The sequence below is a fragment of the Hippocampus zosterae genome, chromosome 11 (genome assembly GCF_025434085.1).
Source record: "Hippocampus zosterae strain Florida chromosome 11, ASM2543408v3, whole genome shotgun sequence".
NCBI classification, from domain to species: Eukaryota; Metazoa; Chordata; class Actinopteri; order Syngnathiformes; family Syngnathidae; genus Hippocampus; species Hippocampus zosterae.
Genome location: NC_067461.1, coordinates 6,641,309 through 6,669,182, shown reverse-complemented (window position 1 = coordinate 6,669,182; position 27,874 = coordinate 6,641,309). Strand labels below are relative to the sequence as shown.

At 42.7% G+C, this 27,874-nt stretch overlaps 1 protein-coding gene across 4 annotated transcripts in view; it reads left to right on the top strand.

The window, feature by feature from the left end:
- Positions 1-27,874, top strand: part of ehbp1 (EH domain binding protein 1) — a 102,854-nt gene that overhangs the window by 50,130 nt on the left and 24,850 nt on the right. For 3 of the 4 annotated variants that reach the window (XM_052080151.1, XM_052080150.1, XM_052080154.1), the window contains 9 exons: positions 2,105-2,800; positions 4,918-4,959; positions 5,287-5,436; positions 18,044-18,194; positions 20,619-20,834; positions 22,000-22,169; positions 25,672-25,810; positions 25,879-25,979; positions 27,621-27,744. In XM_052080151.1, the coding sequence (XP_051936111.1) occupies positions 2,105-2,800; positions 4,918-4,959; positions 5,287-5,436; positions 18,044-18,194; positions 20,619-20,834; positions 22,000-22,169; positions 25,672-25,810; positions 25,879-25,979; positions 27,621-27,744 (1,789 nt within the window). The remainder of the gene's footprint in view (positions 1-2,104; positions 2,801-4,917; positions 4,960-5,286; positions 5,437-18,043; positions 18,195-20,618; positions 20,835-21,999; positions 22,170-25,671; positions 25,811-25,878; positions 25,980-27,620; positions 27,745-27,874) is intronic. The other variant, XM_052080153.1, reaches the window with a different exon arrangement.

The following is a 27,874-nucleotide window of genomic DNA, read 5'->3' as shown; positions in this document are numbered from 1 at the left end:
TCCTTTTCAGCGCCAATGGGAACAATGGCAGCACGCTTTGCTGCCTTCAATGCGTGTTTGAAACCCAATCAGGGCCAGTGGTTCCCCCCATATTCATTTTCTTTCTTTTCACCCTCTCCTCTCCTTTCACACCTTTTCACACCCACACCAACTAGTCTCTCTTCACACACTTTTGAGTTTAGATGTTGGATGCCCATTGTTCGCCTCAACATCAGCAATGGTGCAATCGTGCAGGGGGGGGTCAGGGGGGGCGGGACTGCCAACAAAAGATGTTATAATTGCTCGTAAATGGAGGAACGTCTGTGTTAAATGCACTTTAAGGCTCATTTATGACCTGCGGACATGTGTAGGAACTCAAATCAAAAGCTAATGGTTCTTATGCGTTCATATAGTGCCCTGACTACAATCAGGCTAGATTTCTTGTGAAATGTGATTTATTGTTAACAGTGTTTGTGTTAACATATAGCACAGCATTTTCCCCACCTCAGACAGTAATAAGGCCACGGCTATTTTCTTCCACGTGAAGTTTGAGATGAACGCTTAAAATATTCTCAACATTTATTTCTGGGGTATTTTATTGAGACCGATCCACCCCCTGCTACAGCATTGAGGTATTACTTTTGAGAGGTGCAGGAAAATTATCCGTGCAGCTAAAAATGTTTGGGATTTTTTTTGTTCCAGGAAGTTATCCAGGAAGCTCCTGAATCTTTAAGCTCGATATTTTAGCCAAGATGAAGTAATTTACCTGGGCCGAAGGAAGTCCCTGCTAGGAATGTAATATTTTCAGGAGATCCAGGAACCTCTGGGGCAGGGTTTGTAACACTCAACATATTTGACTGGAACCTTTTTGTTCCAGGAAGCACATTTACCAAGAATTTAAAGTTCCTGGACTTTGAGGCTATACATTCCGACCAATCTCAAGTAAATGATTTGGTCCGAAAAAACAAAGAAGATCCTGCTAGCGGGGTGTTACTTTCAGGATGTCCATGAATGTTTGGGACGCTGTCTGCCCAGCTGAACATACCTGACTTGGTACCTTTTACTTCCAAGAAGTACAAGTATCAATTACTTAAAGTTCCTGGAACTTTAGGCTGCACATTTAAACCAAACTAAAGTAATTTACTCGGGATCAAAGACCCTGTCAGGGTTTTATTATTTTCTAAGGGTCCAACGGCTAACCATTCCTCTAACCATGCTGCTGTATAGTTGGAGGAAGTAAACAAAAGTATATTTTTGGTGTGGTGTGAAGACGGGGGGGAAAAAGCTTTGATAGATTAGTCAACGAGACAAAGGCGGCCTGCAACAGGTTGGAATGAGATCAACACTATCAAGCAGGCCAGATACAAGCTGCGATACGTGTGCGGCTGTGTTGGAATGGAGACGGTGTGTGTGTGTGGGTGCATGTGTGTGTGCGCACGCCGCTAATCTATTTATTTACCTGTCATTGGCTGCGATAATGGTTTTCATCCCTTCTCTCTATGTCTCCGTCTATCTGCTAATGTGAGCGCGGGTGATTGGCTCTCGTATTTGTGTGTGTGTGTTGTGCTTGATAATCAAACCTGTATTTTCTCATCGCACTCTAATCAGACCAATTACACGCGTGACGGAGAGCGTGGGCAGGCTGATTTGGTGGATAGATAAACACACACACACACACACAGTAGGATTAAGCGCTCTGTCTCAGGGTATCTCGGTCTCTTATCTAGGACAACCATCCCTGATGTGACCTGTCAGCAGTCCTGCAAAAAGGTGTCTCTTGCAATCCAGCGTGGGCATCAAATACAACGTTGAACCCCCACTTTCCCTTTCTCAGACACCAAAGCCACTTTTCCACCAAGCGGTCCATTTTGATACAGTTTGGCTTTTGAATGATTCCCGATGAAATGGTTGCTATCAGTAGCCCGGGCGAGTCTCCTGAAACGGGGACTGAAAAGGGTCCTGAAAAGTGTACCTGATATAAACTGAGAATTTTCCTGGACTGAAAAAGGGTTATGCAATGGGTAGGCCTGCCCTAACATGCCTTGTGATGATTCCCCCCCCCCCCCCTTAACATAACGGTTTGTTTCTCACTCGACAGTTTATTTGTTTTTTTTTTGTCCGGCAGGCGTATGACGTCTTTGCCAGCCTGGGTATCTCACGTCTTCTGGAGCCGTCGGACATGGTGCTCCTTGCCATCCCAGACAAGCTGACGGTGATGACCTACCTCTACCAAATCCGGGCGCACTTCTCAGGCGAGGAGCTCAACGTGGTGCAGATTGAGGCCAACAGCAGTCGCAGCACCTACAAGGTGGGCGACTTCGAGACCGACACCAACGCCTCCATCGGCCAGGACAAGTTCTATGCCGAACTCAATGACGTGCAGCCCCATCCCATTGATGGCACCAAATCCAACGGTTCCAAAGCCACAGAAGTCCCGGTGAAGGTTGAAATCTTAGCGCCGCCAGCCGGCTCGCAAACAGCGCCTCTGACATCCTCGCCTCCTGTCCCGGCGGCCAACGTCACATCGTCGGGGTCCAACCTCCTGAAAGCTAAAACCTTGGACCTGTCCGACCTACCGCAGAAGTCGGATGCCGAAAGACTGCAGCAAAAGAGTCAGGCAGTGGGAGAACAGGACTCCTCTGTCATCCAGACAGGGGGCCAGCCTTCCTCCCTCTCGCCCACTCATCAGAAACTGGGCTTCTCGTACAACAGGGACGCCGACCTCATCAAGAAGAAGAGGGCCAGCCTCCGTCACTCTGAATCGGAGCCTATGTCTGACACCGGCCCACCCATCAACCACACGGAGGCGCTAGCCAAACAGGTAAACAAAGTTGCATGTGCACTTCCGGCGGTGAAGAAGACAGTCACACACAAATACTAAATCATAGAGCACCTTGGAAGATTTGTCCTCCAGATTTCATCGGATTTGATTGCGACAAATGCATAAGCACATTCATACACTAGTTGAAGGGGCTCAATGCATAGACCGTCTAATTGTTAACGGCTAGTCGCAAACATGCTCTCAAAACAGCCATATTGACACTTTGATTCACTGACGTCCATGTCACTCACCAGGCCAGGCCCCGCCTTTTAAAGCCAGATGCATTAAAAGTCGCTGATTCAACCTTGGATGGTGACTTAAATGAGAAGAAAAAGAATAGCTGCTCTTTGCGTGCATATATTGTGTTGGTATTATTGTTTAAGGATTCCAAATCGGTTTTTATCAATTCACTCGAGGAATCTGTATCATAATGGTTAGATTAGTCAATTCTTCTTGATCATTTTCATTCTCGGTGAAATGTAAGAATGTCACCTTTAGCTTCGGGTTCCTCCTCCAACGTTTGCCTTTTTATCCTGTCGCCTTCATCTTTTGCCTTGATTGAAACTTTGGTCGTCCTGTCTTGTCACAAGACATTGCGAGGGTGCGAGCATTAATTTCCTCCTACCTAAGCTTCTCATGGACGCCATTCTCCGAGATGACCCCCATACCGAAATTGTCCCGCTTGGCATTAGTCGTTATATTCGTCGTCGCCTGTCTTCTTCGAGACGCCGCGGGGCCGGCCCGCTAGAACCCCCCCGCCCCCCCCTGCTTTGACATGTAATCATATTTTTCATTACATTTCTCATCCCCTGGCTTGATGGTAGTCGGTGCCGTGACCAGTCAGGCGTGGTGATGCTGTGCTTTTTTTTTTTTTTTTTTTGGCTGCAAGCATACCTCATCCCGTTTCTCGCACGTGCACATTTTAAATACTTTGCTACCGCCCCCTCCCCTCACAGATTAATACTTCCTGTTTACAAGTGGAAAGGTCACAGGACAGGCGGGGGTGAAAGACACATTGACAGCTCTGACACCCCCATTTTATATCTGCACTTATCTCGTCGTGAGAGGGATACTGCCAGGTTTGCCTGTTTGCCTAATACAGTAAACACGCTGCCCAAAGCAAAGTATATACAATAAATTACATTTTGATTCACAACACACAGAGAAATGTTTCATGATTACATTTGTTACAGTTTTTGTGATTAAAGTCTACTGTTATATATATAGTATATATGTATAGTGTATATACTGTATATATATATATATATATATATATATATATATATATATATATATATATATATATATATATATATAGTATATATGTATAGTGTATATACTGTATATATACACAGTTTTTGTGATTAAAGTCTACTGTTATATATATATATATATATATATATATATATATAGTGTATATACTGTATATATATAAAATCATGAGAAAATCATGGAAAAATGCATTGTGAGGGATGCAAGCCAGACTCACCCACGATAAGTGAAAATCCACAATATCGAGATACTGTTCGATGTTTTTACCTGTGCCAGATCCTTTAAACCAAATGTGTTCAAACTATGACCTGCGAACCATTTGCGGACCGCGATGCATTTTTTTTCTAGTGGCCTGCAACATGTACTAAAAATGACTCTTGACACGGCACACAAAGCACCATGTAGAAAAATAGGTTCCACTAAATTGGTTCAGATAATGTACAGCTTTTCTAGATTTTCAAAGATGCAAATCAACTGTTTAAAATAAAAACACAATTTCTCTTCAAAATACTGGTGAATAAAGGTAATTAAGTTTTAGAAGAAAAATATGGGTTCATCCACATTATGGTGTGTCAACGTCTGACGTATGAATATATGACATTAATCATTTATGAAACTCTTGTATAATATTATATAAAGAGAGAAATACAGTATTTCATGGCTACACTACTTTTGATGATTATAGTTTACACTTTATAGCTAAAAAAACAAAATAAAAAAAACATCTTGAATTCTATTCAAATGTTCTGTACGAAAAGGTTAAATAAAACTGAATTATATACACGCAATGATTCTTTTGCACCAGTGTAGACGGAGTCTTTCACATTTGTTTTCACTTTTTACAGGAACCGGCAGCTGCCCCTGTTTCAAGTCCTCCTGTGGAGAAGGTAACCAGGCTGTTGCATAAACAGCAGATCGATCAATCTATCAATCAAGCTATTGATTAGTCATTTGATTAATGGGCTGATTACATGATCGATGCCATTGTCATACATTTTCTGCACGAACAGTGCTGAAGAAAGTACCCAATGCCATTATTATGCCCCAAATTAAACTACCGAGTTACCTTAATCTTTGTTGTCTTTAACCCAATTTCAATTTTTGTTCTAAAAATAATGTGTTCATCTCACAATGGGGATTTTTAAAATTTATTTATCAGATTCATGTAATTTAGTATAACCTTGCTGTACACGGTGTCTTGATTCTTTGCGCAGAAAGGCTTATCCCGCCAGGAGGAGCTGAAGGAGCGAGCCCGGCTGCTCCTGGAGCAGGCCCGCCGGGACGCCGCCATGAAGGCCGGCAACAAGAGCGTCCCCAACACAGGTGTTGCTGCCACACCGGGCAGAGGCACCAATGTCTGCGATGTGAGTTTCACTCTTTCTTTCACTTTTATACTGCTCTGGCCGCACTTTTGAAGCCTTGCATCTTTACACAGATTGATGCCTTGAATAAGCATTAATCTTATCTCTTAATCACATTTATTTTATCTCATGATATTTCCACATGTTTTGGGAATTACTGGGTGAACCTGAGATCTGCGGTATTATTATTGCATGCCATGTCATGTCAACGTGTGTAATGGCATGAAAAAAGAAAAAGTCTTTGGGTTTAAATTCCGTCAGTCCTTGAAAACTCAACTTCAAATATACCTTTAAAGGACAAGGATAAAATAAATTAATAAGAAGGTAAAATAGGAATATACCACAATAATTATTGAAAAAACAAAGACAAAAATCCGCAGTTCCTGCGGATTTTGGCCTCTCGGGCAGTGTGGTGACGTATATTGTGGGAGTGTACCCACTTAGAATACGAACTGAAGAAAGTTGCGATTGAAAGCTATTAATATAACTCATTTTTCAAAGACTGGGAAGAATGTGTGCCATTGAATATTGTTACCTGTGTGTACGTGTTTCCACAGCGTTAATGTATGAATATTTGTGATTTGAAGGAATAACAATCCAGAAGCCGATGCTACTTTTCATTCGCATTTGAATTGGTATATTTACAATTTCTGCTTCAACCAAGCCAAACTTCTAATACTTCCTATTCAATTTTGGTAATGGTTCCTTTGAGATGTTTTCGTAAATCCTGCTATGATAGAAATGTCTGCCCAATTTTGTGTCTAATGGTATATCTGACAGCATGGGCTAATTTCTTTCACAGCAAAATCCTCACAGCAGCAGCCTGATTGAGCTAATTGCCTCATTTAGCTAGCCCCCTCTCAGAGGAGAGGAGAGAGGAGAAGCAGCAGTAAAACAGGCAAAAATCTTGACGCTAAGGGGTGAAACGGAGAAAGTGACTAATTGCATAGCTGTGATTGAAAATAAAATATTTGTAACGCAGTTAAATTTTGGGCATGGGATCTTAAGACTTTCATCCTGTTATGACAGACATGCCCACGCAATTTCCTGTCCATTAGTGAAACTCGTGTCAGAATTGAAATATCTTGTAAGATTGCAAAGTTGGTCTACTGCAGTGGAACACTGGTGGAAAGTGCTTTCTTCACTGCACCCTCTTGACCAAAAATGTCCTCCAGAGCCAAGAGGGAGACCTCCTGCTCATTAACTTGTGCTCACACTCTCTTGACCGTGTCAAAAGCTGTCATGTCAACTTCCTTCCTTCCCTTTAAACAGTCCTCTTGCTATTTGCTCACCCCTACCCACCGAATCGTCATGACACACCAGGCTAGTATGTGTCCACTTTTCCCACAGCAAAAACATCTGTAGAGTTGAGGGGGAAAAGTACATTTGAGGGAGAAATTGCCAACATGCTCCACTGAACATAATGCAATCCAGCAGGAGCTAGCAGAGGTTGGAATAATGTGCGATTCATAAGTACATCTCATGTCTTAACTTTAAAGGTTCAATGAAGTCCTTTTAAACGTTTCCAAGATGAAGCACCTTATTGTCCAATGCTGTATTGTCTTCTCAATTAAATGCAAAACTGACATGAAACTTAAAAGATCTTAAAAAAGTTGTTGGGTACGTAAATCCATGGCTAAGAAGTGCACTGGCAACTGTTGAGGAGCATTATACGCACGGAGGACACTTGCGCAGGAACTGCTGTCGAACACAGCTCATGGCCAGACAATTTTGTGTGTTTTAATGATTTGAGATATGTTAAAACTATTTTTTAAAATTGGGAGTTTCTGCAAGGCGGCATAGTGGAACATTGGATAGCACGTCCGCCTCACAGTACAAAGCTGCAGGGTTCGATTCCGTCTCCGTCCTTCCTGTGTGGAATTTGCATGTTCTCCCAGTGCGGGTTTTCTCCGGGTACTCTGATTTCCTCCCACATTCCGAAAACATGCCTGGCAGGTTAATGGAGCACTCTAAATTGTCCCTAGATGTAAGTGTGAGCGTGAATGGTTATTCGTTTCTGTGTGCCATGCGGTTGGCTGGCAACCGGTTCATGGTGTCCCCCGCTTACTGCCCAAAGACTCCAGGTGTAGGCTGCAGCATGCTCGTGACTCTCATGAGGATAAACTGATTCGAAAATGGATTGCCGGACAGTTTCTTTCCGTCACATATTTTCAGCTATTGTGGATGGATATGAAACATATCGTATCCTCCTCGATAAATTGAATGCAGATTTTCAACTGTAAACTGGCCAGACTTGTAATTCAAGTCAAGTTTCATGAATAATAAGCCAAAGTCAAGTTGAGTCTTTTATAAATTTTGGCTAAGGCACTCCTGAAATTGGTGACCTCAAATTCTAACTCCACCTCTGGGAGTTACCATGGCAAAGGCACAGTGGTCATACGCTGAAGAGAGAGAACAGGCAATGACACTCATATAAACGCCGGCTTTGGTAATGAAATATCTAAAAGGCAGCAGCTGCGAGTCCGTAAAGAGAAATGCTTGCCCTTGAATTTTCTCTACTGTAGGCATGCAAATACATGCACGTAATCCAGAGGAAACAAACAAGCAGCCCTTTCCAAGGACTTTCCAAGGTCTGCAGTGGGAGGAAAGCTAATTAATTCAAAGCCGCCTTTGCGGCACACCTTTGAGGAAGTAGAAGAAGAAGGTGCGGCGCCGTCCTGCCTCGTCTTCCGAGATGGCCGACCGTCTGTCTGACTTTCCAAGGACAGCCACTCTGCGCTAACACCCCCATCCCACCCCCACATCCCCAGCAGCCATCCCACCACCCAAGCTCCTATTGAATTGTTTACACTTTTTTTAATAGAAAGAATTGATCAAAGGAAGGCGACGGGCCCCCCGAGGCCAACGCGCTGATAATTGCCAGTGATTCAGATTAGATTACTCGATGTCTTCTTTTGATTAGCGTGAGTGTGCGTATGTGCATGTGTGTTATCAGCCCTGATTCGCCATCTTCCTTGCCGCTCGTCCAAGTAGCTGCCGTGCTGTTTAGCATGCATAAGGTAAGACTTAATTGAATTAATGCAGACTGGAAAGTGGCTAAGGAGAAAGGGTTGACGGGGAGGGAGCGTCGTCTTGCGTCGGTTGCTAATGTCGCGTGAAATGCCGTTTAAAAAAATTATTCATACTTCTTTTGCCGTTTTTATCAATTTGGTGATGATTGGAAATTTAATCTGAACAAGATTACCTTATTCGGCTCCCTGTGGTATGCCTCTGTACTAGGGCTGAACTACTACTAATTTTGATCGAAATCGCAATTCGAGACAAGGCATGATCGACAAAATCTGTTGTATCAACTATCCCACACATGAAATCCTGTCCCCCCCCCTCTTCTCCCACCAGGCTTACAATCAACCGGCATGTATCTCTGACAGGCAATGCGAACCAATCAGCACCATGCTGCTCCTCTCAAAATGCTAACTTGCTAAGCTAACGCGCTGCATGTAATTTCATCATATTTGTAAACGTTACGTGTCGGTATCGTGACTAATGCAAGGCAGCTTGATTTGTGGTAGGGAAGTCAAGAAATTCAGGAGATTGTTCAACCCCACTGTGATATTAAAAAAAAAAAAAAATCTGTCGTCGTCGACTGCTAATGTTAGTTAAATGTCTGCTATGTTTCTGGAAACTTTTAGCATCGTGTCGGACCTTTTAAGGTCTCCGCCGCAGTCTTTTAAATTGGCTTCATGACTCGTGGAGGAGCTGAAAGGTGAACATAAAACATTTGACGTTTTCCCTCTTGAAGTGCTGCAAGCGATTGTGTCAAACATGAACACGAGGCATGTGAGCGAGTGTGTGCGTGCGCGGGTGTGTGTTACCGCTTTCTTCTTTTGACAGCCCGATCAGCTCTTGTGATGCAATGAAGCTGCATTACTCTTGCTCATTAACACACACTGGCACTCTCGCGCGGGCACACATTCACACACTCTTTGATCTCTCCTTTGGCCGATTCAGACACGACACATCTCCCCACACACTCCAACACACACGGTGCAAAGGAACTCCCAGGCCAACTATTTAGTTTCATTTGGGGCAGATGCTTCAAAAAGAAGAGACTGAGGGAAAGAGGAGGGTGAAGGATGTGGGAAAAAAAGAAGGGAAGAAAAGGGTGGAGGGGCGCTTGGAGAAAAAAGGGTTAGCTGAGTTAAAAAAGTGCGGATGAAGAAACCTTTATTTGTCCCGCAACGGAGAAATTTGCAATCTACAGCAACAAAAATAGAAGAGGCTGGGGACTTGGAGGTTTAAACTTCTGCCACAGTGGCGCAAACAACACAGCCTCCTTGTGCTTGGGAGCTGGTGAGGAAAAAGCAGAGGCGACGACTTCGGGAGGGAGGAGGGGACCGTTCTTGTTTTGGCCACAAAAGGAATGACGGGAAAAGCAGCAGAGTCAGGTTCAGAGTGCAGCCGATGGCGGGGGAGCCGTCAGGGTCAGCGCAGCGGAGACCCCGGCGTCCCCTCTGCGGCGAGGGTCGAGGCGTGTAAGCGAGGTGGGGGTCTCACGTCGGCAAAAATCAAACGGGACCCAATTATAGGAATCTCAACGAGTCAGTGAGCAGGGAAGTCTCTTACCTGGAAAACACGGAGGAATGTGTCTGTCCTCAACACACACACACACACACACAGGCACACGCACACAGTGAACAAGTACACACACATCATCGTCATCACAGTGACAATTAACATGACTACGCCGCTGTGAAATTACTATTCTCGTCTGCTAATGAACAAGACGAACTCAAGCGAGACAAGACGCCATGGACAAAAAGTAACTGGACATGACGCAATTTGCATAACGAGCTCTCAAACTGTGGAGCGGCACAAAAAAAAGTGCAAAATTAAAGTTCAACCCAAAACGGGTCTCAAAAATAAATAAATAAAAGACAAGCAATTGGACAAATAAAGTGGTGCCTTGAAATACAAGTTTAATTTATTCCATGATCACGCTTGTAACTCAAGACTCATTTTTCAAATCTTTTAGAATGGAAGTGCGATTTGACCTTTTCCGGACCCTTTTTCACAGACATGTCAATTGAAGTCACACAGATCAGACAGCCGTTGCTCATACATGACAGGTCCACTAGCACTTGGGCTGTCACTATTGAATATGTTTAGAATCAATTATTTCATCGATTAATCAAATAGGATGTTGTTTTGCATTTAAGTCTACAAAACAAAATTTTCCCGATTACTTTTTTAACCAATTTTCATTGTTTATTTGGTATTGTTTTGTGATTTAAAAAAAAAACGGCATAAAAATTATTCTCACTTCCTCGTTGGATCATTATTTTCCAACGTAAAAAGCAGATGTTTGATCAAACAAAAGGTAATTTGTGATTTTATGAAGGACGAGGGAAATCAGAGAATGATGTTGCTGCTAAGAGGCTGAAGTCGGAGGATTTTATGTTCAATGACTATTTTTAAAAATGATTAAAATCAATTTGATAAATCGATGAATTGTCACTTTAGCTTGAAACCTCTCCTGTCAGTCACAAGTTTCAATACTTTTTATTTAATTTTTTTTAGGGCAGTGTAAACTCAGGATGGAAATGGAGGTAGAGAGAATGAAAGTGTTTGTGAGAGCACACGGGAAGCAAAGCGAGAGGAGTGGACCTGTGTGACCTTACATGAAAGCAACAGTCACTGTGGGCTACAATTAGGGATGGCAGGAGGGAGAGCATAGGTCAACAGAACAGGCACACCCACCAGCGCGCACACACATTTTGTTTTGGAATGACAGCCACTGTATATTTGAACATAACTGTTACGAGTGATGCTACTTTATTCAGAGAGAGGAAGGATGGGATCCCGTATATCCGTATTCGTCAAAATGCTCGGATACTACAGTGCCGATATTTATTGTGCAAAGGAGGTTGCAATTCAAATGTTAAAAAATAAATACATCAATAAAACTTATTTTGCAGAATAGAGTTCGTTACATGTAACGCATTGAGGCTCTCAGCTTGGTACCACATCGGTCAAAAAGGTTAAGTTAGTGCCTTTTTTGTCTTATACAGTGAAACTCCTCTATAACAAAACCTACAAGTGCGAAAATACCCCTTAGTGTGAAAAATGTTTGAAAGCCATTCCCTGAAAGCCATGATTTCCTTGTGGAGGAGTTCTACTGTATTCTAATTTTAGAAATTACCATAAAAAGTCAATATTTGTGTTACTTCAAGGTGCACAAACGTTGACATGTTACCTGTGCGAACTACAAAGTTCACAGAGTGTTTATTTCCCCCTTTGCTTCAAGGCAATTATCCCATCTGTTTAAAGGGCAAAGCCGTCCCATCTTGCTCACCTGTTACTGACGTTTATGTGCGCATCCTGTTCTACCCGTCCATCCGCACAAGTGTTCTTTGTCAAGCACTGACACACGAGGTTTCACACTTTGTAATTGATTGATGAATACGTTTTGTGCTTTTGTAGATGTACTGTACTTCATTTAGTTAGACCCTCTTTCTAAAGATGGAGTGGCAAAGATGAGCGATGATATAATTATCCGAATGTCTGAAAATATATCCGGGTCCAGTGGAGACCTTGGTTTAAAGTTACCGTCTGATGTTTGGCACAGGAAGGGAACAAAATGCTGCATATAAAAGTGTGTTAAACTATATTTTAAAAAATGCTCGTACTGAAAATGAAAATTTCTCAAAGAAACAAAATATTGTATACAATGGATTCAAAATAATAGCAGTCTAAAACATTATTTAAGAAAGTGCAACTCCCATAGATTGTCTGCAGGTACACAAAATACGTCACCACTTCGCCTTGATTTTGGCTCATTTTGCAGGATTTTGCCTTTCGTAGACTAATATGTGCAAATAACTAACCACAGGGATTAATTTTGACCCAGGTTATGCATAAAACCTTGTGAATAATTTGATTTTGGTGGCATGTGACATTTAATGCAATGGTTCAATTTGGATTGGATATGGTCAGAGAACAAAATGCAAGAAACTGCTTATTTATGACATCGTTATCAACTTCTGTTTTTAGGAGCGTGCTACAGCCGTAGTTTGTCATCTTTTTAGCAAACACTGCTACAGTAACACTTTGAACAGTCTGGCTAATTGTGTGATAAATGAACAGTAAAAACTGCAACATCAGTATCACATTTGCCTCGCAACAGAATTGTCACAGCTCAAATTCAACACCGATGTGCCGTTGACAAACGCTCAAATGGACAGAAATTTCCTGACTCCATTTTCACAACAAAAAGGGGGTGAGAAAAAAAAAGCGGGTGAGGGGGAGACGGAAAGGGGGAGCTTATCGTCCGCCTCCAGACGGAGTGCGCGGATCAATGGTCGCGCAAGGCGCAGCCCACGGCGATCAATGCATTTGATAAAGAATTAAAGAAGAGCCACTGTACTGTGCGCCTATCAATAGAGCCGACGGACGCCTTCATTAAAACGATAGCGGCTTTGTACATTAAATCTAGACCATGACAGGAAAACGTCATAAAAACAAATCTGGAATGTATGACATCAGCTGTCTATAACAGCTGGAAACCACCAGTAGCATCATTCATTGATTTCATGGAGACTTCATTTCAGTTGGGTCTCGAATGTAGTCCTTTTTGCTTTTAGTAACACTTTAAGTTCCGTTTTATCATTCCTGATGCTCGTAAAAGCTCAAAGTTAACCACTATCGAGAAAATGCTTCCAGAGAAATGTCAATAAGCCAATGAAACAGCGGCCCACCAAGCACCAAATTTGATCCTTACCTCCCTTTTCACACCAAATGCTGTCCCACCTCTTACAGCTCTGATACTCCCTCCATAGGCAGAAAATGTCCGCTTTGTCTTCGTCCCACTTTTGTGTCGTATTTACAGAACAATGTTGCATGGAAAAAAACAAAAATCGTAAAATCAAAATTTTACAGCTAAAAATTAACTCGTCAGACTATTAACTAACATTTGAAATACCAGTTTGTCATAGAAACTGAAGTTAACACTGTATAATGTTGTTGACCAACGCTACGATTACAAACATCTGGTTCGGCTCCTGGCACGGTCTCAAGTTCGTCTTCTTGCTTTCCTCTTTTATCACTGTCATATTCGCCTTAGCGTGCATGTTACTATACCCAAAGGTCGGAAAAATACTGTGTCATTGGCTCTGTTCCTTTTCTGTGTCATTTATACAGAACATTATCATGCACAACCCATCTCAAAACTCTTTTGTATTCTTTGGCTTTTGTCTCAGCATGACTCAGACTTGATCTTAATTTTAGTGTCCTTGTGCTTTCTGCTGTCTTCATTATTAATTTTTGTTTTTTGTTTTTTTTTTGTTTATCGTTGTGTATTTGATCTTTGCTCCATGTACAGCACTTTGAATAGAGCAGCGGTTGTTTTAAAGTGCTCCATAAATACAGTTGAGTTGAGGAAAAAAAAAAGTTGGGAAAATGCTGACTTTGAAAGTCAATGAAAAATGAACCAACCGATGAATCAAGAGAACCCGGCATCTCATGATTTGCTCATCATTATGTTGTTGTAAACGGTGTGTAACGTCAGCTTGTGTGTGTGTGTGTGGTGCATGTGGTTGGGTGAGATAGAGACCTAAAGCACCTCTCGACCGTGAATTAGCCTGTCATGACAAATGTCTGGACCTGCATGACTGGCTGCCAGACTGGCTGGCTATCTGGGAGGTTGGCAACCCCCTTTTCCAGTTAGTGATTGTGTGTGGATGTGTGGCATCGCCGCGTGCCCACGCCAGCTCTCTGTACGTAGCCAGCAGTGCATGCCCTCCGCGCACAGAAAAAGAGCAACCAAGGCGACAAACGTTCTGCTGTTCAAAAAAAAAAAAATGGAAAGAGAGAAAACCTCCAGAGCAGAGAGGAGCCGTCGTCCAGACGCCAAGCCCACCGAGGAGCCCTCTTTCTCAGTCTCGCACTCAAGCGTTGAGCCCCTCTTCCCCCTGGAGCTGCCCAGCGGTCAACGACAAACGGGATTGTTCTCGCTGTTGCCATTTACAAAACGTCTCCTTTCTCCCTGTGTTTCTTTTCTTGTAGCAGCGCTTCCCGCCGACTACCGGGTTTTCTCATCCTTTTTTTCCGTTTTTTTTCCCTGCTTTTTTTTCTTCTTGATCACATCAGTTGGAGGCCGGTTAGCTTTGTGCGGGAGGTTTGCATCTCCAAGTTGTATTTCAGCAAATAAAATGGCATTGTTTACTTTTTCCCATCACTATTAAACAATTAGTCTGAGCAAGCTAATTTCAACCGTCTACTGTCCACAAGAGGCGGTGGTCCCGTTGTTAGCACTTCAACCTCACAGTGCAATTCCAGCTCCGGCCTTCCTGTGTGGAGTTTGCATGTTTTCCCCAGCCTGCATGGGTTTTCTCCGGGTACTCCGGATTCCTTCCATATTCCAAAAAACATCCCTGGCAGGCAGATTGAACAAAACTGTCCCTCGGTGTGAGTGTCCGTATGGATGGTTGTTCATCTCTGTGTGCCCTGAGATTGGTTGGGATAGGCTCCTGCACCCCCCGCGAACCTTGTGAGGATAAGCAGATCGGAAAATGGATAGAGGCATGGATACTGTCCACAAGGTGGTGTCAGATCTTTACTTGATTGGCTCTCCATTGTGTGAGATCTATTTTCTGTTCTGCAGAACAATGCGTAATCAATCACAACTTGGTAAGTGAAAAGTTGGCTAAATTTCACTAATCTCGACGTTGTTTTTCCTGAGATGGTTTACCGGCAAACACTGTCACACTAATTAACACACCCGTTTAGAACATGATTATTATCCCTATTTAGCGTCTTAGAGGCTGCTGATTTGATACGAAAGTTCTTGTGTATTTTGGATTGAAGCAGTCGTTTTGGTATGAATCCTAAGGCTCAAGCTTTTACTAGGGAATTTGCCCAAATGAGGCTGAATCGGAAGCAGGTAACCCAGACAAAAATTGTAACATAAATTGTAGATGATTTTTGCTCGTCTTTTAATATGGGTGGAACATGGCATCAAACTTTGATGATAATATTGGGAATTCAGGAAAAAAATGTCATTCATGGCTGCTTTTTGGTTTTCATTGCTCACACTATCGGTGTTTTACCTCCAGTTCTACTGACATTGCTCTAACTGACGGTGGAGTGAGTGTGTTCCTACCTTTAGATACTATGTGTTTTTATGCCAAACACGTGTTAAAAGCGACATTGTCGTCATTGAATCACTGTTTTCTGCAGACGTCTCACCCGAGATAACATGTTGTCCTTTACAATATAGTGTCCCGATACGTGTTCTTATTTTCTAATCAGTGTCTTTATAGCTGACTGCGCTCGGGTGGCGCTGGTCACATGCGTTTTTTCCAAAGAGTTAATCCTTGCCCCTGGACAGACACAGTCAATTTCCCCATCTTGTGTCCCCCCCGGAATTGCACACCAAAAAATAGAACATGGTGTTTTTCCCCATCGTGTTTGGGGCACACGCGCTATTGCTTATTGCTACCCTTAAACCTGCTGGTTGTGTCCGTATCTGCAATCATTTCATTGCCAGGAGGCCCGCTGCCCGTGACATTGCCGTTTATCATATTACACTCATAAAAGCCGCATGAAAAACATAGTCAAATTCAAGATAATTACAAGCAAAAGAGGGAAAGTCATTTTTGCAAGGGAAACTAAAATGAGAAATAGAAAAGCCGAGTCATGTTTATTCATGAACCAATCCTACCGCTGTTGCTTGGCTTTTGTCTCTGCTTCGAGAAGCTTTTTGCATACTAAATAAAGGTTCAGACTGCTTTGTCTTCAATGGAAGGAACAAAACGGACAATAATGTAACACGTGCAACTATGAAATTGCCTTTTTCAATTAAACAGAAGCAAACACTTGCTTATGAAATAGAGGTCCTAATATTGAGCCTTGTGGAATGCCGCACTGCTATGATTTTCAGAATGCTTTTGTCAGTTATTGCTGCTTTGCTTGTATTCTTCCTAAGACTAAGAAACATATAATATAGGCACCTTGCACTAATGTTTAGTGTGCATATGTCACTTATTGTCGAAGACTTTGAAAACTTTTGTTAATATCAAGTCCATCCATCCCTCGGGTCGCAGGACTTCTGGAGCCTATCCCAGCTGTCTTCTGGCAGTCAACCTCAAGTCCACATGCTTTTGTAGAGTTAAGGCTGGCAAAAAAATATTCAATGTATTGCAGTCGCATTAGCAGTTTTAGACAGGATTTTTGTCGATTTGTATTTTGTGTCAAGAAAAACACTTCAAAGCGCTCTAACAATGCAGTATATTTTTTATGAAAAATATATGGAAAAAATAATATTCACACTTAATATTTTAAAGTCAGTGGAGCCTTTCATGTTTGTCGCAAAATGTTTCTTCTTTACATCCAGTACTGTATTTGGTTATTAAATGTTTTGTCTTTTATTTTATTTAGCATTTATTTGTTTCTTGTAATTTATTATCCTGGCAGCCGCCCTCCTCCACACTGTCAACTTTTTTTTTTTACACTCATGATTATCTTCTCTCACTTTTAATTCTTTAGTCTTTCCTTCCCCCTATTTCCCTAATGTGTGTGTATCATTATCTCTTTAAAGGTCTGTTCCCATCTCCCTTCAGGGATCCCCTTGGGCACACATACACACACACACACACACTCTCTCACAGAGTGCATTAAAGTTGCCTGCCTTGACAATGCAGCACCATTGTCCCCGGCACCGACAATGGCTACAAACAAACAATTGACATGGAAATGGAGAGATGTAGCTCATTAGCGGGGTGCTGCTTGTTTTGTTAATGGATTAATGGAAGCCTCGCTTGAATAGGCGGGCACCTTAAAAAAAAATGAGAGGGGGAGAAAAAAAGCCTTGCTTCAATATGGAGAAGCCTGATTAATAGGAAACCACAAGCAGGGAGAAGTTACTTATAGAGAGTTAAATAACTTCAGGCAGGAACGGCTCCTACAGGGTGTGCGGAAAGTGCGTCAAATGTATTGTAATAATGTGCTGTGTTTACCTTTGCACCACATTGTGGCCTTTTAAAAACAGACACCATGATGCGGGCGCTGATGTGTGCTTGTCGGGATGGTCATTATTTACCTGCCATTTAAGTGTTTGCTCTCACAGCGTGCATGTGTGTGTGCAGTGCGTGCGCTTGTTATCAGTTAAATCAGATTGAACCGCCGCCGAATATGGCATTCCTGACACGGGGCCGATGACGATGGCTCAATACTGTATATGTATTCATTGTGCGTGTTTGTGTAGGCTACAAGTGTTCATTTTGAGTAGGACTCCCAGTAAGACATGTTAACGGTTGTCCATTTTATCCATCCCATTGAGATCAATTTGGAATGATTTGTCAAAATTGTTGACTTTGGGAGTAAGTATCCCAAAAATACTTAATGGTTTTCTTAAAACCTTTTCGTTTTCTTAACCTGCTGAAACTATTTACCGAGCTCAAGTTTCGAGAAGCTGAAATAAAAGAGTTGTTGCGGAAGTCTCCCGAGTCGCAAAATAATCTTGAAATTAACAGCATTTTTCCGATGACATTTCCCAGATCGATTTTAATCAATCAATTCGGAAAGCAGTGACAATGAACAATGAATGTCTGACATAATTTGATGAAAATGCTTTGCAAATGTTTTTGTGCAGGAGCGGGATGCCGAGCGGCGGCGTCAGCTGCGTGAGCGAGCCAGGCAGCTGATCGCAGAGGCTCGATCAGGAGTCAAGATGTCAGACATGAACCTGGACGTGTCAACCGGCGGCACTTTGAAGGGAGGCAAGGCTCCTGGCCTGGCTGGAGGTTAGGACATGCAAGCGCACACACGAACACGCTACTTGCTATGCTAACACTGTAAGCACACATTGCTATTATGCTCTCTCAAGGGGTTCTGCTAATCCTCAAAGAAAAACAACAAAATATCATTTTGCGCTGACCATGGGTCTGGATCAACCGGTAATTGTTAATCAACACAACACACCGCGACGCCATTTTAGCCTCCCAATAGCCAAGCTGTCTAATAGTCGGATTTGTGAAGCTCTGCCATTGACACTCCCTGCTGCTTTTCCATTTTCCTACAAATGATGGGGTATTATGAAAATTAGCGTTATCAAAGCCTTTGCCGTCGTTGTTTGCGTCTGATATGTTAACGATAAACCCTCCGTTGTTCGGCCATGTTTATTATGCAAGATGATGGACAAGATGGGTGTTTCATCAAAAGTGTCATTAGGATCAAGGACGATCACAGGTTGAGAAGTATTTTGAAGTTTTACACCACTGTTTGCCGACCAGGGGTATGCACGCACATTTCAGGGGGTATGTAGAAATATTTACTGTCAAATATAACAGGCGGGTTATTAATTTTGAGTCGTGGGGGGTGCTAGAGCCCATCGCAGCTGTCTTCGGACAGTAGGAGGGGGACACCCTGAACCGATTGCCAGCCAATCGCAGGACGCACAGAGATGACCAACCATCCGTGCTCACAATCAAACCTAGGGACAAATTAGAGTGTTGAACCAGCCTGCCATGCATGTTTTTGGAATGCGGGAGGAAACTGGAGTACCCGGAGAAAACCCACGCAGGCACGACATGCAAACACACAGGAAGGCCAGAGCCAGCAGGATCGAACCCCCTCTGCACTGTGAGGTCGACGCGCTAACCACTGGACCACGGGGCCGCCCCTCCTCATTACCTTTTATTTATATTTGGTATGGTACCAGCAAATCGCTCATTTGGCAGAACGGGCCATCCAGTAACCGAAGGATCGAAAGGTTTGAATCGCAGCTGCGACTGTCCACTGACAAAGTGTCCTTGAGCAAAACATTTGGAACTTCTGGACCAGTGTGTATATGTGCTTGTCTTTAGGAGGACTAAACAAAACAAAGATGACTCAAATCAGGAGCGAGGCAAAGTACGTCCATGATTGAGATTGAATTAGTTGCACCTTCAGCGTCACCGAATCGCACTAATTGTTGATCTCATTAAAAATTGAGCCAGAGGAAGAGGAGAAGTGCTGTGGGCGGCGTTACACAAGGCCTGCCGAGCAGAACGGTTTAATCCTAGCCTCTCTCTCTCTCTTTCTCTCTCTCTCACTCTGTCATTCTCCTTGAATGCAACTCAGCCTAGTCCCCTCCACCCGCCGTGTTTCTGCCTGCAAAGAAACTTTCCAACTCTAGCGCCTTTAATTAAACCCCAGCCACTTGCAAGCGCGCTGTGCATCGCAGCTAGCAAATTAAGATGAGTAGAAAAGAAAAAACAAGTGGAAAATGCTGTGATTGATTGTTTTTATGGTGAGTCATCAAACTTTATTATCATGCTCCACCCATATCCAATGCTGATTTTTATTCTCCAGCGATAGCAATTTAAGTTGCGTAGGAATAATTTTCTTTATGGGATCCCTGGAAATGGGATGAAATGAGTCTAAAATGGTGGCTCCAAACACAAGTGGAAGCCCCCCCCCCCCGTGCCTTGAGACTTCTTTGTGGGTTTACTAGTGATAAACATGCCCACCAAATTTCAAGTTTATAGGGCAACCCATATTTCGGGACGTAATTTTCCAAATATTGGGCGGGGGGGAGGGGGAGTAAAAACGGTGTGTCAATTATTCCTGGAAATGTCTTTAATTATTCTACAATGGCCACTTCCGATCAACATGTCAAACTTCCTGTGTCTTCTCAGGCATGGGTCCTTGAGAATTTTTGGTGTCTACTAATGAAAGTTATGTAGTTATGTAGTTTAATCCTTCTAAATTTGCTTGTAAGAGCTCAGTTTTAAAATTATTCTAGTTAAGGTTTATCTCTGAAGGACACCCCCGCGCTGAAATGGGCTGAAGTCAGGTGGCCTTCAACACAAATAGTCAGACCTAAGTGCCTTTTTGGCCATGGCCATCATGTGACTTTTATGGATCTCCGTATGACAGACACGCCTACCAAACGTCAATTCGTTACAGGAATCTGGTTTCAGTGGCTGAATTTTCAAAATATTCAAGTAGACGTTTGTCTGTGAAGAAAGAATGCAAACCAAACCAGCAGATTTTGTCTTTTCAGGCTTGGCATCTCAAGACTTTTTTGTGGACCTGCTCACGAGAAACATTCCTACCAAATTTCATGTTGCTAATGGAAACCTGGCTTCAGGCGCTGAATTTTCTAAAACTAACAAACTTCCTTTCTTTCTTATTTAACCTTTTTTTTTCTTCTTATCATGTCCCGCCTTACTAACAACTCACAGACATGTTGGATGACGGAGAAGAGGGTTGCCATGGCGATGATGGCCTTGATAGCAAAAAGGGTGAGGACTTCGGTATGGAGGGTGACTCTGTTGACAGCGCAGCCTCCACGTCTGCCCTGGCAGCCGACCCACTGGAGGCGCCTCTCCCAGCTCTATCCAGCTGCAGCCAGGGCCCTCTGGAGCTTACTAACCCCAGCTCTGAGCTAATATCCTCGGGTAAAGTCGCTGGCTGTTGTTGTGCTCCTCCTTCGGCTGTCTGATGCTTCTTTTTCTGACTCACATATTAACTTTTCTTTCACGTATTTAATTTTATTGAGGAAAAGCGCTAACCAGATAAAAAAAGAAAGAAAACCAAAACAAAATCTGCTGCCTTTTTCATGTTTTGGTCTTTACCTGTTGTGTGATTTGTGCGAGGAGGCACCAAAAAGGACATAAAAACCATGCACAGTCTTTAAAGTGCATTATCTTCGCTCCTTTGTTGTTGTGTTGCACCGCTTCCTCATTGATGTCAGACACTTTAGTCGCCTTCGTATTCATGAAAGAACTTAATAATTAAAAAGTTAGAAATTAATGTGATGATCTGGCTGAGCGAAGGGAAAAACAACAACATAATTGGCTACAAATGATACGCTGAAAAAAAACCTTCACTTTTAACTGCATGCTTGCAGGAATGAGAAAAATGTAAGAATACTTTTAAAATACCATCTTAAAAAAATCTTAAAGTAATTTGGCATCTTGGAACTAAGGACACTTTTCAAAGATTAAAAAGATTAAGTCAGCAGAAAGCAATACATAAAGTATTTATATAGATTATTCGTTGTTCAAATTATTCAATATTTATCAAAACAGCTTGAGAATGTCAACAAGGTGAAATGTAGTCTGGTGTCACAAATGGATCACTTCGCGCGTGGCACACGAAAAACTCCCCCTGCTCCTCTTTTATATTCCTCCACACAGCGCTGCAACCTGGCAGGACTGCTGTGCTTGCCACTGCTTCCCTGCAAGTGGCATCCTGAAGGTGATGCAGCTGAGGGGGGAAAAAAAATCACTTTTACTTGATCACTTTCCCAATTACTCAACTGCAATTGGGGAGGCAGAACCTTGTGTAAATGTTATTACAGGGTTATTGAGCCACCGACAATTAACCGACAATTAAAGTGGGCCAGTTTAATGACTGCTGTTTAGTGACTTGCAGTTGAATGCAATAGTGGTAGTCAAAACAACTGTTAAATCTAACACACTCTATAACGTTTGGAATCTTGTCTGGAGTACCAATAACTCACTTTTGGTGAAAAAAAATGGCGTCTGTGAATGTGAAGAAACAGTTTATTGGCATTTCATTTCAAGTTTTATTCATGTATTTTCCTTGCTTATGTTTCAGAGGGAAACGGCAAGCACATCGACCTGAAATTGAAAAAGCTGAGCGAGGTCAGACCGAGCGCCGTCACTGCCACCGGCCCTACATCCCCGTCTTCCTCTTCTTCCTCTCCTACACCCACCACCACCTCTTCCTCCTCCACCTCCCCGATCAGCCCTGCATACGGACTCGAGGTACGTAACTGCGGGACACTACAGGACATGTAACATCACAATATGACACTATGGGAGCAAATAGGACAGAGTGAGATGAGACACAGTCGGAGACACTAGTTAACAGAATGGGGACATTATTGGACAAATTGGACATAAAAGGGGACAAAATAGAACCCTGTTGAACATGGGACATAATGGGACTCTTATGATGCAGGACATTGAGACAAAATAGCAACAGTCAGACAAAGACATTAAAATACGTATTAGGTGACACTATGGGACATGTGACTGGGGGCTACTATGGGGACACCATTTGACATGGCGAACTCTGGACAACAAAATAGGACATGGTGAGACACCATTGGGGACCCTGTTTAAGTGTAAAAATGGGACACAATAGGACACATTGTGGGACACTGTTTAACAAAAATAGGCCATAATATAAAAAATGGACATTATGAATCAACACCGTGACGTTAATGGTCAAAATGGCACATTGTGTGACAGTAATCAACATAAAAGGGGACCCTCTGGGATATTGGCAGGTACATTTGGATAAAATTAGAGTTTTGAGATAATAGGGCATGCTATAGGATAAAATTAAACAAGGTAGGGAACACTATAGGCAAAAATGGGAATACGCGCACCTGTAAACTTCTTCAAAAGTGTCATCGATCAGATCCATTGATCCCAGCTTTCACTCTGCTGACAGTGTGTGACAGTTTGTGTGTCCACGCACGCGTGCGTCCTGTGTGTGGATGCTCACCTGCGCTGTAACATTAGTAGCGGAGGTTGCTATTGACTGTGACCTTCTGTAGTCTAAGTGTGTGTATCTTCTGATGTGAGTATTGAGTCGTGCGTAGTCTTAACATCACTTTAATTGATTGATGGGAATGTCAAGTGGAATAAGATGTGTGTGTGTGTGTGTGTGTGTATATATGTGTGTCGGCGTGCGCTTATGGCGACACTTTGATCATTGATTCACATAAATACCCTCTTGTGTTCAAAGCCAAAAAAGGGCTTAGTCCTTTACGGCCACTGGAGTGGCACGGCGTGTGTGCGTGCGTGCATGTCCCTACTTGAACCGTGGAGTTGAACCATCACACTTGTGCTACAGAATTGCGTGTGCAAAATTTTGTAGCGGTTTGATTGAAGATACCTAGCAGGAAAACATTAAATTGTAAGTTTGCATCTAGCAATTAAATTTCTCTTCACAGCGATGCCTTAACATATGTTAAATTTGTTGCGTGACCCCCCTATGTCAAATCATCTTTCCCCATTGAAATGAATGGAAATCAGGTTAATCCGTTTCCGACCAACAAAACGTAAGCAAAAATGTAACATGTTTTGAATTAGAGAAATGACACTCTACGGTAATGTAATTTATAAAGCCATACAATAATTATATATAATTAAATAGCATTTAATGAATTACCGGCATGCTAATCTGGCAAGCACTGTGCCACCCTGTTTTTTTTTCCAAATTTTTAAAAACACATATTACATAGATAATTTTGTTTTACCAACAATTATTAATACGACAGCCTTTTTTTCCATTTTCTTTCACTGTTTTGTTCTTTGTAGCTGTATTTATTTTTAGTTATTTTAAATATGTGTCGTATTTAATATTTGTATGTATATTTATTCCATCAGTATTGCATTGATGCTAACGTGTAATTTTCAAGTGTATTTTTTAAAATCTTTTTTCTTCTTACATTGGAAAAAAGATTTACATAAAGTATGGACATTAGTCGAATGCAATAAAATCATATGTCACCATCATGAATATATCACCAATATTCATGTTTTGTCTTTTTCAGGAGCGACTTTTTTCAAGCTTCCACTAAATATCATCATAGGCTTTTCCAATATGCTAATAATTTGATGTTTAAAAAAACAGGTACTTCATTGTAAGGTTTAAGTTTTTACAAAATGTTAAATTGGCATGTCTACATTGTTAACTCATCACAAAATTTGCCTGGGCGTGACTGGTCGTGAGCTTTTCTTCGTCGCTTATCCGAGCAAACAGAACAAGAAGAGACTTAATTGCTGGCATTGTGAGCCAACAGTCAGAAGCAAAGTTAACGATTCCTGCTTTTGCGCACGCCGTTTGACTATCAGCCGCTGTCTCAAGCGGCGGAACATGTTTGCCCTTAATTGTCGATTTTATTACACTTTTGGCCGTCCTATTAGCGTTCGCAGTCGCTTTCTTTTTCCACTCGGCTTGGCTCATTTGAAAACTCGCTAATAAAGCATTTTTCCTTTTTTTTTTTCCCAAGGATTTGATAACGGGAGAAGCGAGCGTGCAGCTTTTTAACATGTGTTCACTTTGAAAACAATAGCCTTTCCACCCTTTTTTGCATAATTTGAATATATTTTCTGGCTTGGGGTTTTGTTGAAAGTCAAGTTAATTGCCTCCTTTTTGCGTCTCCCCCGAGTGTGTGGAGGGTGTGTGTGTTTGTCAGTGCGCGTTTGTCAACGTGGACGCAAACAAACAAAAGCAGCCGTGTTGCTAAGGTATCACGTTCTAGCAGACGCTGCGCAGTGCTCTGGCAGCAGGTGTATTTGCGCACACGCGTTTACATGTACACAAACGTGCGTTTTTGGAGGGTGTACTTTTTGCTCACAGTTGAACGATTGGGACAGATTGGTTTGTGGCATGCTAGTTTTTTGGGAGAGTGGGGGGGTGCTTGGTTGTTTGTGGAGTAAGGTTGGTTCCATGGTTTTTGTTTGGCTAGTTGAGTCATGCTTGGTTGGTTTGTTTGATTGATTCTTTTTTTTAGGGTAGTTGTGTTGATTTGTTTTTTCGGGTGGTGGTTGTGTTGAATCGTGTTTTGGGCTTGGTTGGTTCATTCATTAGTATTTTGGTTGGATTGTTGGCTTATCTATCCATCCATCAATTTTCTGTACCGCTTTCTCCTCACTTGGGTCGCGGGGCGTGCTGGAGACTATCCCAGTCGTCTTCGGCAGTAGGTGGGGGACACGATGAACCGGTTGCCAGCCAATCGCAGGGCACAGAGACGAACAACCATCCACACTCAGACCTAGGGACAAATTTAGAGTGTTCAATAAGCCTGCCTTGCATGTTTTTGGAATGTGGGAGGAAACCGGAGTACCCGGAGAAAACCCTGTGAACATTTAAACTCCACACAGGAAGGCCAGAGCTGGGATCAAACCCATGACCTCTGTACTGTGAGGTCGAGGCGCTAACCGCTTGCCTTGGATGGCTTCTGCAGTAATTTATTTATTTCAATGATTGGGTTGGTCACTGGTTGCGTGGATGATTTGTGGTTTGTTTGTCTTTTGGTATGTTGTGTAGTTTCGTCTTTGGTTGCGTGACTCGTTTGGTTAGTTGGTTGTTTTTGTTCGATATTTGTTTGGTTAATGAGGTTGTTTCCTGGGTTTTTTTTGTTGTTGTTTGTTTTTGTTTGGTTAGTGGATTGATGTGATTAGTTCACTTCATTGTAAACTTGCCTGATGGTCATCGAATGGTCTCGTCTTCATTTTGTGTCTTTTACAGAATAACGCAGAGCAGTTACGCGCAGAGAGACTGCGGCGCGCCACCGAGAGGCTTCGCAGCCCTGTGGTCTTCAACAAGGACTCTGCAGTGAGGAAGACGCAGCTCAAGTCCTTCAGTCAGTACGTGGATAACAGACCAGGTGCGTCCATCTCCTCCATTAAAAGTTATTACCAAGACATTTTAACAATGTCCTCTTTTTGACTGCAGAGGTGAGAAGGCAGAAGTCTGCTCACGAGGACCCGAAGAAGTCCGAAGAGGATGACTGGGCACAGACGGAGATTGACATCTTCAGACCGTTTGAGGAAGAGGTTTGTGTCTTTGTAAAATAAGCTTTTTTTTACCCCCACAAACACGGCCAACATTTGGTATACTTACTGACATCCAATATAAGATCTGTATCAAAAAACAAAATGCTTATTTAAAATATTGAGTATCACATTCTCCAATTGTAAGTCTAGATCTAAATTTTTTTTTGTTTGAGTGAGTGACAGCACATATGAATGGACATTTTCCAAAAGGGTGGGTACCCTGAGCTGCTCTTTTGGCAGATATGCACAAACAACAGTCAGGACCTGTCCGGTGATGTTTCATGAAGGGGTTCCCTTAATTATGTGATCTGAAATGATAATAATATAGTAGTTTGTACACTTTGTTGGTTTCCTTGACTTTGAGTGTACTGTATACACATTACACACACGCACACTCGCCATCCTTTCGGCCTGTGTTTAAACTTGAGTGTGCGTCCATCAGAGTGCTATAATTTCAATGCGTGTCTTTTACTGAGCGTCTCTCTCTCCTATCGGCGACCCCACATCCTCTGCACAGACGTGCGCACGCACACACGCGACCACACACACTCGCACGCACACAAACACACCCCGCCGCCCGGGCTCCAGGGTTAATGGGTGTTGAACCTTTCCATTATCCCGATCAGCCAAGAATTACCTGCTGAATGATGTTTGCATTAATATAATATATATGGTAATTTCCCTGCTCTTAATTACGGCCGGGCCTAGCGCGGCAAGAGGAGTGGGCTGATCATGTGTAAAATTGATTTGCCAAGGAGAAAAATATGGCGATAGAGCGAGAGGAAAGGGAGGCTGCGCTAGGGAGGAGGGCTATTGGGAATTGACACACAGAAGCGGGGAGGGAAAAGTGCTTGCCTGGGTGGAACAAGAAGGGGGGAGCGGAAACTAACTTTCGCACGAGTTCTTCCCATTAAGCCGAAAAAAGGAGCATCAGCAGTAAAATGTTTTTTTTTTTTAACATTTTTTATATGTATGAACATTCTTGTCACTGTCTGCGGAATAGCAAGCACAAGCACATCTGGAATGGAGGCTGAGTAGGGGGTAAAGGAGTCAACACAATGTGTGTGTAGCTGTGTATTGTATGGAAGGAGAATTTCTTGACAAAATGTTGCTAAGCCACACCCACCCTAAAGGCAAACTGACCAATCACAGAGCAGAAGTCTGACATTTTGCCAGTGGCCTTCCATTGGATTCAAGTGGTGCCATTTTAAAAGCAAGCAGAATGAGATTGTGCTTCTGCAATAAAAATGGAATTTATTTTAAATCTTTTGACATATCTTAACAAGGAGGACTAATAGCTAATAATTAAGACACTGTACATGTGTTGCTGGACATTTGTGATCAATATCCATTCTTTAAAGTGCGATAACTACCACAATGTCGTAAGTCTTAATGATCCTCAAGGTCCTGCTTTCCCAATTTAAGAACCACTGCATGAGACAGCTAAAAGAGTGAGCAACTTAAATTATCGGAGACGGGCATTCTTGTGTTTCGGCCTTTTTTTTTCGGCGGGGTGAACTCAACTCCCTTTTATGTTATTGTTCCGCGAGGGATGTCTTCGATGATGAGCGACACCCTCTGTCACTCATTCTCACTCAGCCTCTCTCACTTTCTGTGCCTGTCTGTCTTTCGGTCTCTCAGAAAGCGTTCAAAGACACGAGTCAGTATGTGGTGGGCGAGCTGTCGGCGCTAGAGAGCGAGCAGCGGCACATCGACGCCCGGGCGGCTCGCGTGGAGAAGAGGCTGCGCTATCTCATGGACACAGGTACCCCAAGCCCAATTACGCCGGAGAAAAAAAAATGTTTTGCCAAATTGAACACATACGCACACACATACATACAGTATATAGCAAGAGAGTCAGGAGTTTGCGCGAGAGGGAATCTTTGAAGCCCCCC